The sequence below is a fragment of the Merops nubicus genome, unplaced genomic scaffold, assembly GCF_000691845.1.
Source record: "Merops nubicus isolate BGI_N331 unplaced genomic scaffold, ASM69184v1 scaffold18278, whole genome shotgun sequence".
In the NCBI taxonomy this organism is placed as follows: domain Eukaryota; kingdom Metazoa; phylum Chordata; class Aves; order Coraciiformes; family Meropidae; genus Merops; species Merops nubicus.
Window position 1 is genome coordinate 85,460 of NW_008626584.1, and position 10,187 is coordinate 95,646.

Genomic DNA, 10,187 nt, shown 5'->3' on the forward strand with positions numbered 1-10,187 from the left:
GCTGCCTATAGCTACATGATGCTCAAAATAAAACTAAAACGTCACACAAGACTGCTCATCACCTCATGTGCCCCTTAAAATCTGTTCTTCAGGAGCTAGAGAAATGGCCATTTCTTACCGTTCATTTCTGTACTTTGTCAAGCTAGGCAGCTTCCTCCTGCCCCCCAGTTCTGTCTCCTTTGTGTTTCATCTTTTATCTCATGTCTACACTCTCCACTCACATCTTGCGTCCCCTCCTTACATCTTTTTCCCTCACAGCCTTCTGCAGTTTAGTTTTCAGTTTAGTCAAGCAGCTGCAGACCTTGTCTAGCCCAAGTTAAAAAGTATAGGTTTTCAACCATGGTATCTCTATGAACACATTTTAGGAGGTGAAATTAGGGGAGAAAAAAACAGTGTAATTGCAAAACTAGGCCTACAGGCAGAAAGCAAAGGCTATAAAAGTGGTCCAGAGGGTGGTTAGCAGTGACACAAAGTCCTCTTGGAGGCCACTGACTAGTGGTATACTCCTGCAGTCAATGCTGGGGTCAATACTGTTTAACATCTTCATTAGTGACCTGAACAATGGGGCAGAGTGTGCCCTCAGCACAGCTAGAGATGATACAGAACTGGGAGGAGTGGCAGATGCGCTGAAGGGCCATGCTGCCATCCAGAGGGCCCTCAACAGACTGGATAAATAGGCTGACAGGAACCTCAAGAAGTTCAACAAAGGAAAATGTGAAATCCTGAATATGGGGAGGATAATCCCAGCAGCAGCACTGGCCAGGGTCTGCCTGGCTGGAAATCAGTTCTGAAGAGAAGGACCTGAGAATCCTGGTGGACAACAAACTGATCCTGAGCCTCACAGTGTTGCTTGCCTTACGCCCCGAGAGCACACTAACTGCCTCACCTAGGCCATGCCAGCCACACACATTTCATTTTAGTGGATGTCAGGCTTTATTCCACCACCCACACTCCAGATGCCCTAACCCCAAGCTCTCTGCCCCTCTCCTGCCTCCCGTATTTTCATGGCTGTTCTTAGGCATCTTTCTGCCGCTCTCATTTCTGTTTATACATATATATATATATATATATATAGCTGTCCAGACACTGTTCTAGCCTTCCTTTCAGCCTGCTTTCCCTCATGATCATCCTATACGGCATGTCTACTCTTCTGGCCATCCCACGGCCACTAGGGATACAAGCTCTTTCCTGGCCACCACCTTTAGCCCCATCCTGAACAAGAAAGGCCTCATTTTGCCTGCAGATGTTCACAGGACCATGATAGCTTTTGTGCTGAGAGCAACTTAAAACTTCTGTCTCTGCAAGGGGACAGTGAACATTTGATGCAAAGGAAAAATTTTATTAATTTGAAAGCAGAAATTTAAAAAATGCATGGAAATTCTTACAAAATTGTACTAGGAGGTGTATGATACCAATAACAAGAATGGAAAAACATTTTGAAATAAAAAGAAGTGTGACTGATAATTAAAGAAAGGGTGGATTAGGCAACACTGACTGAAAAAAACTTTCAGTCTTGGTCAATACCTTCCCCTGTAGCAATACCAGTGGTTTACCAATTTCTTCTTGTGCCACTTGGGATGGAAAATGTTAGAACAAAGGAAATGTCAGGATAAAGGAAAAAAATCTGGGCACTTTTATCACCAAGACTCTCAGCCCTCCAACATGACATCTAAACACTGTCTTTTGTTAGCTTGAGTTTCAAAACCCAACACCTATAGTACCTACTATTTTCTTCTGAGTAATATGGCTATTATTTTTATAATTGCTTAGCTCTTTTTTTAACCTACCAATGTTTTTTGTCCAGTTCCTTCAACTTTAGCTAGATATTTACATTATGCTAGCAAATACTGTTTCAGAAACATTGCATTCCACTAAAGCTGTGAGAACATGGTGAACACTTTAATAGCTACCCTGCAGTCCACTCTCTCCTACCATAGCCTGTATTTCCATCAGTAATTAAGCAGGTTAGTTTAAAGGAATCTCATACTTTTACACATCTAGAATCTGCAGTATAAAGTTATCTTATGCATCAGTATGGATTACATAGAATAAATGAAAGCTTTCTTTCCTGAGGTAGGCAAATTTGGAATGCAAATTGTAAAACTTGAATTTCAGACAAACAAATGATTGCCTATCAAAACTCCTTTCCAAACTAGTCCTTAGAGTATTGCATTCATGTAAAGGGGGAAAATTTGAAAGATCCAGAAAATTGCCAGAGGCATCTTTAATTCTAACAATGCTTCCCACTTGCAGATAGAAGCACAAGTCTGAAAGAGGTAATAATAGCTAAATGGGTATTAGTAGCTGCCATTACCTGATCTATTTGCACAACTACAGCAGTTTGTGAATGCTAAATTTGCTTATCACAACTGGCTTAAGAGCACAAAACTCCTTTTGAGGAACAACGTATCACCTCCATGTTGTTTGGAACTGATGGGACTTTAACTGAAAGAAAAACCACATGGGTATAATGTCTAAAAGAGCTGAGAGAAGTAATTGCTTCCAGAGAGATTTCTTTCCCAAACTGAACTGAAGGGGGAATGCAACAGTCAACTCCATTTCTGAAAAACAGGCCAGAGAACTCCACCAAAAATTAGATTTTTTCCTCTCCTTTAACACCAGAAACAAAAATGTTAAGACTAAAACCATCTCAACACACCACAGTTGTCAAATAAAAGTAAACAATCACTATCTCTGCTCTCAGCAAGTCCCAGTGATTCAGACAAATAAAGTTGTTTAATCCTATAAATACTATAAATTGTTTAAGTAATGGGATCTCTACCAGTTTGCACAAGAGGATGATGTGACCATCCTTCTATTGGCATACAGGCTTCTGAATACACCCAAGGAAAAAAGATCATGCTTCATTCTGCTAAAACCAACCATTTTCCTCCACATCCAAAAAGCTCAAACAGAAAACCACAAATTGTGTAACTGATAAAGCAAGGTGCTCTACTGGCATAAGTGGAATGTGAAATAAATAAAGATAAATTAAGTCCCAGAAGAAATCTTTCATATCTATTGCAAAGAACAGACATGTTGTCTAGAAGCTTTTTCAGACATGTTCTTATACTCGTGGCATGGCTGGGTTTCTACAGATGGTGATTCTTTAGGAAGAAAACCTCAATTATCTCAAAAATCAGTCTGAAACAGAAACAGATACTATGAACTAAAGGGAGAGTGTCCTTGTATATTCTCTTTTATCCCACAGATCTCATATTAAGTAATTTATTTAGATTGTGAAACTACTTTGACATCACTGAGGATGGCAGAACTACTTCTAATCACAAACATTTAATCATTGCCAAGGAGCAAAAACTCCAACTTAAAAATATCCAGAGTTTATATGTGAAATAATACATAATAACAGTGCCATTGTAGGAGATGTAGTCCTGAAGGTAATGAGCATTCCACTGTTGAGATATTTTTACGTTACTATGAAGCTGATATTTGTGATATAGTAGATCCAGGTTATTTTAAAAAAAAAAAAAAAGGTGCAAACTAATATATTAAAAATGTGCAAAGAGACAGATGCAATTTGCAGTTCCAAAGCCATCATCATCTGTCCAAGGGAGGCTCTCATAAAAAGCATAAAACCACTTACCTCTTCCTGCTTAGGAATGCTGAACTTGGCTATCTTTGACTTGGTTCTGGCTGCATCAGGCTTGTTAGAAGGCACTCCCCTGTATGACTTGGTCGTCTCTGCTGGTGACTTCAGCTTTGGAGACTCATCAGGAGCCTGGTCTTGACCGTCCATTGGCCTTACATAAGCTGTCGGTTTCTGCTGAAACAGACTGGGCTTCGAGGCAAGAGAGGGTGGGAAGTTTTGCACGCAGTGCCCACCACTGTGCTTTGCTGGCCTCTCTTGTGCTTGAGCTCCTCCTTCTGAGCTACAGTTGAGCTTTGCTGGCTGCTGCACTCTGTTGACGTTTTCTCCTAGCGTGGCCCTGAGTGAGCTTTGCTGGGCAGTGTTGGAGGAGGAGGAGGTGGGACTCGATGCATAGCGTTTTACTTTCTCCAGACTGGATTTTTGGTTCACCAGTTTGAAGTCACCCTTGTGTGACTCCAGTGACCGGTGGCCGTGCTTGCTCACTCTCTGCTGGCCATCCAAAGCAGCATTGTGCCCGGCCTTCTGCCAACCCATTGTGGCACTTTTGCTCTGCTGGGCAGATAGGGCTGGTGGTGTAGAAGAAATAGTGCTGGAAGTCGGAGGAGGAGGTGGTGGTCTCAGGTCTGCAATTAGGTGTTCATCAGGCTTGGGGAGAGATGTCTGAGGAACTCCAGGTTTTGGAACCCCAACAAGGTGGCTCTGGTTTGATCGGTCAGTTAACAAGTCTTTCATTTCATCATAATTGCCTAGTGTATTCTGGATGCGATTCGAGAGCTCATCCCCTTTGTTAGTCTGCAAAACAAAAATCAAGTGTTCTGGAACAGTCAACATAAGAAAAACAAAATTCCCCTCCTGCTTCTGCCAAAATCCTTACTGAAGTAGCACTGCCTTATTCAGCAGCGGCATTGAGGGATGAAATCGAAAATCCTTATTGTCTCTGAAGACACTTGTCAAGATCTTAAATCTACCCTGAACTGGAAAAGCTATAAAGGGCCTTAGAGTATATAAAAAAAAAAAAAATCTATCACTGGTATCATGCTGTAGTTAAAGTATATTACCTGGAAACCAGAAAATTTATTATTGCAACTACAGAGAATGGTTTGGATTAAATCTGACCATGATAAAACTTTTCCTGTAGCCCATTGCAAGCTCTCCTTCAGCCATGAATGAAAACACTGCATTCCCAATTTCCTTCTCTGCCTGCCTAAGTTTTCACATGGCATCTGGGAAGCCAAGCAACATCCAGTGTAAGCACTGAATGAACTCACCAGTCTAAGCCCATCAAATACTCTGAGGTGACCTGAAGACAGTCATGGGTCAATGGGAAAACTAAAGACTATCATGTCCCTTCTTTCAGAATACTCTGACAGGATGCTTGCTCCAGGGCATTCTCATCTTTTTTAAAAAAAAAAGGTGAACAAAACCCCCCAAATTCTCCATATTGCCCAGTGCTCGCTGTGTGCAGCAGGGGGAACACAGCCACCCTCCCTCCCCTTTAAGATCAATCATTGTCTTTAAAATCACCCTGACTAAAAAGGCAAAAGCTCCACAAATAAATAAAAGAAGCAAATAAAATATATGGGAAAAGATTGAAAATTCTTGCTTTAAAAAGCCACTGTAAGCAAAAGGGTGTATCCTTAGCATTTATGCAACAGAGATTTTTCTGAACCCTGCCAAGATTCAGGCGTGTGATGTTCTTTGCTTTATGATTTCAAGGGAAGACAGTAATGAGCCAGTGGTGCTCTCCCCTTTTCCAGACGTGGTGTCTGGATGGGAAAACTCCTATTTGGCTTTAGGAGGCCAAGCTTTTATCTCAAGATTCTCTCTTTCAGAGGAAAACAGAAAGAAGGAGAAAGAAGGGAATAAAGGGAGTGGCAAAGACCCCCTTAAAGTTATATAAAAATACAGAAGATGTAGCAGCAACATCAGTTACTCTGGAAAATTTGTTGTAATTTTTGGTTTTAAGCCTTCAAATAAAATTGAGTCACTCAAACAAAAATGTAAGGGAAACTCCTCTAGATCAGAATCTTTTTTTTATGGTTTTCTATTAAAAAAAAAATATGAATCCAAGTAAATTTACCCTGTAAATGAGTGCAGTGACTGGCACATGCTAATTTTTGGAGGACTACAGTGGAAGCATTCCTAAGTCAGACAGTAGAAGCAGTCTTGTGTTATTTGAAACTTGTCCCCTCAAATTGCAAAAATTTCAAATTTCATGCATTTGCTACATTGTTAACAGAGTTCCATACATATCAATAATATATTTTGTATGGAAGTCAGAAGGGAAAACCTCAGAAGTGTTGCATCTGAAACATTGCTTTGCAGACTTGGAGCAAGATGGCTCAACCACTACAGCCTGATCTCTCTGGACATGCAGCTGTTGTCACAAGGACAATAACCTGCTATGAAAATAAATACAAAGCATTAATGCCTAGACACCAAGAGGATTAAATACAGGTGTTCCTTTGCTTTACAGGGATCACATTGATGTCCTGAAGAAGAGGAAACTATTAACGAGGCTTCAAAAGTGAGAAGCATCACATACATCTGAAAAGAATGAAAGCTGGAGATACAGTCACATGTCTGCTGCGGTCAGTGAAATGGTTTCTGCACTGAGGCATCTCCTTGACCTGCAGAATTATTTTATGGAAGGCACAGAAAATTTTCCTTTTACCCAGTGGATCTCTTCTATGCTCCTGATGGATCCTCCACCTTGTGTAGATACCTTGTAGACAGATATTTTTCCAGCCTCCCTCTATGGAGGGAGATCTGCCCTAGGGCTTGCACCCAGTCTGATTCTGCCAACATGTGTGTGAGGCTTCCTTCCCTGCCAGGAGCATGGCAACAAGGACCAGAGAATGGAAGAGGGCCCCTGACACCCACAAGTCTCCTATAGCACAGACAGCTTGTGAGGCAGCTCTCCACCTGGCTGCCTCTAGGCCCATGAACATAAGAGAATTTTTGTGCAAGTTTTGCTCCTAGGAAGTCCAGCTTCCCCACAGAAGGTGCATTCTTTCTGATGGATGCTATTTGGATGGGAAGGAAATAAAAGCCTAATTGCAGATTGTCTGTAGACTATGACTATCCCAGAAAAAAAATCAGCAGATTGTCTTCTATATGGATATGACATGTAGGTCACACAAAGACACCTCATATTGAGAGATCCCAGATTACCACGGGGATAATTGCACCAAACCAATCTAATGTTGGTACCACAGCACATGTTGAAAACTGGCTGGCATTGTTTATTCCTTCTGGATACACCGGGGACAACTCAAAGTGAGAAGATTGTGTTGAGCTGATCTCATATAGAAGGATTCTCATCTATATCCTCTTGGGAACAAGATGGGATCTGAGGTAACTTGTTATGAGCTTTAGATGTACAGTTTGTCCTATTATTTACTCTGAAATATTGTTTGCCTTATTTAATCATTCACATAGGGAAAGCATAATCCTAAAATGAGTAAGTAGGAAAAGCGTTCTGCATAAACATTTCTAACTTACAGTGCTCTGATATTCTTCTGCAATGTAAGATGTATCCATGCATTTGAAGACTCCAAGATCCAAAACTTCTAAAAATAAACCTGATGACTGCACAGAAGGCCATCAGAATTTTTTTCTTCATTAAAAACACTGATATGGTTAATGAGACAAGGTATCTTGTCTAGGAAATACCCAAAACAAATTTTTGACTTTTTCACCCCGTGTAAAAGACATTTTAAGTAAAATATACTGGATTTTCTGTAATCTTTCATAAAGGGTTGCTATGGATACTTTGAATAGGATAAGAGGCAACCCTAAGAGTCAGGATTTTTCAGAAAATCTGATGTTACAGGAGTAGTGATACTTGTCAAAGTGAGAGAGGACATGAGATTTATGAGATTTCCAATCTGCCTCTGATTTTCAGATATGGCCTTCTGATTGGCAAATCCTTTGGCATTAGCTCATATTTCTCAAGCTTGTGCAGAGGAATACCAAATTTAATCAGAGTTTGCAGTGAATGTCTGCTGTAACTTCATTCCTCTCTGGGAACACCTAAAACTTGACCATGATCTTTAAAGGCAGTAAGAGTGGGTTTCAGTTATGCTGTGACAGAAAGATTTCCTATTTTGCAGTTAGCTTCTCTCCATGCTAAGATCAGAATGCTCAAGCCACAGCTCTGCACCCCCAACACTGAAGATCCACAAATTTTGGGATGAGTTCAGACAGCCCAATGGTCCATTGCCAGTGTGGACATGACATTCAGAGTATGCTACTACTGGAGTTTTGATGTCCAATAGTGTCAGAATGATTGGCCATTCCAAGCATTTGTGACTGCCACATCAAGAGAGCTGTGAGTGAGTTATACTGCTGTCCTGGGCCTTGCCTTTCTCCATGTTTCCTTGACAAAGCCAGCTGTAGGATGCATTTCTGCAGTGCCTTCTTTATATGCTTGTCAAAAAAGAGATATAGTGTTTAAAGATAAGAAGCATGGATGAAGCCATTATTCTGATCTCCCCACAGGACACCCATTCAGTATCCTATTAGAATTATGGGAATTATGCTGTGGTTGCGAAGAGGTGACATCAGACATCATAACTCAGAAAGTATTGGTGTGCCCATGACACATGAAGTCCGTGCCATGACAGTCAGTATGTTGGCACACAGGTAATAATCACAGTGCATAAAATATTCCAACTATACCACTTTTACAAGTGATTTGAACTTCATAATTTTAGGTACAACAGACAGAATGGTCTCCAGAACCCAGCAAAAGGACAGGCCCTTTTGGCGAGGGGTCTTTGGTTTGACCTACTAAATGGAAAATTAAGTTCCCATTGCAGCAGAGCCTTCATTAAATGCCAAGACACAGCTGACTTAAGCTTTTCAGGCTTTTTCCATGGATTAGGCCTTGATTGGTCTCATAGTAGACTTTTTCAAGTAGAGCCTCAAGGAGTTCAAGACATATCCCATGGTTTCTAAATGCATTTGTAACGAATCTGAAATTGGGGCAGCTGGAGGTCATCTTAAAGGCAGACAGAGCTGTCTTCTATCAAGGGATATGGTTTGAAAGTGGTAGATCTTTCTTTTTTTTCATTAGGGACTAGAAGTACATAACGATGTGGAAGAGCAGCAAGCTAAAAGCTGACACTGGAACACAGGCAGAAACAGAGAAGCATGGAAGTCACGTGCAGAAGCCAAGTGCCAGGTTCCAAATAGGACTCGTGGAAAGAGGCACAAAAGTACCCGAAGTATCAAACACAAGTGATGCTGTGTAGAGGCAAAGACTCCACATTCTGGTCACTGTTAACAGTAACTTGGACATTACTAGAAGGGCCCAGCAGACAATGCATGATGATGCTTTGATGCATGCAGGCAAAGTCACTGGATTAGCTGAGGGAGAGGAGCAGCCCTGGTGAGATATCACTCTCTGGTTCTGTTCTCAAAGACTCAGTTTGCAGGCTTCTGTAAAGTGCAGGAGATCCTTTTACAGAGCACTTCAACAGGCTCCCCAGGGAGGTTGTGGAGTCTCCTACCTTGGAGACTTTTCAGACCCGTCTGGATGTGTTCCTGTGTGACCTGCCCTAGACTAGATGGTCCTGCTCTGGCAGGGGGGTTGGACTAGATGATCTCTGGAGGTCCCTTCCAACCCCTAACATTCTGTGATTCTGTGATCCTGCTTGGCCATCCTAACAGGGAGTGAGGACAGATGGTTGGGCCTCATCACACTACTGTTGCCATGAAGAATTAAACAGGGAGTTAAGACTCCTAAGTTGCTTCTGCCTTTGGTGAGGGCAAAACATGTCTAGAAGACAAATTTTGTTGGTAATGCTTATAGAGGAAAAAAAAAAAAGCAAACACTAAGATATTTCATTGCGTTAACCTTGGCCAGAGCATAATGTTTACTATACTGCTTGACCTTCACACACTGTTCTAACACAATTGTTTTCTTCTAAGTGTTGCAAAAACAGGGCACTGTCACCTTTACCTCCTAGTTTTAATCCCATTTCAAATGTTGTTAGGCTATTTCCAGTTTATGTCATTCTCATGTGCTGTGGAACATTATAAGAAGCTTATACATATATAGAAAAATCTGATTCTCAATGAACCATAAATGTTCTCTATGAATTTTGTGAAGCTAAAATTGTGGGAGAGTGCTGAAACCTGGACAATGCCTTCTGCACGCTGTATTTTTAGGACTGTGGAAAAAAATAAATAAATATATAGCCACCCAGCTGGGAAGCATCTACCTTGTATGGTTCACTGAAGAGGGAGTAATTCATGTTAAACGTGCCATCCTCCTGCTGGGCCTCCTGATTTCTCCTTTCCCATTCTTTCCTTCGCAGCACGTTTCTATCCGGCTCGTAGACACTGCAGCAAAAAAGAGGAATAGCATTTTAAGAGTTAAAAATTAGTGGGCAACACATAAATCTGTGTGAATTTAAAATTTAAGAACACTGGTTTGAAGACAGATGGCAAAAATAAGCAAAACCATGAATCAGATGAATGGCAGTCCAAGCAGGCTGAGGAGGTTCAGGTCTCTGGGAATGCTGCTGCTTTCTTCACACAGAGAACAGATAATTAAATTCTTACAGAA

The 10,187-nt window shown here is 41.2% G+C and overlaps 1 protein-coding gene across 1 annotated transcript; it reads right to left on the minus strand.

The window, feature by feature from the left end:
- Positions 1-3,604: 3,604 nt before the first annotated feature.
- On the minus strand, positions 3,605-9,961 carry LOC103778480 (AF4/FMR2 family member 3-like; the record flags this gene model as incomplete). Its single annotated transcript, XM_008946069.1, has 2 exons — positions 3,605-4,402; positions 9,841-9,961. Coding segments are annotated over 2 exons (919 nt in total), but the record flags the coding sequence as incomplete, so codon positions are not given.
- Between the last annotated feature and the right edge of the window lie 226 nt (positions 9,962-10,187).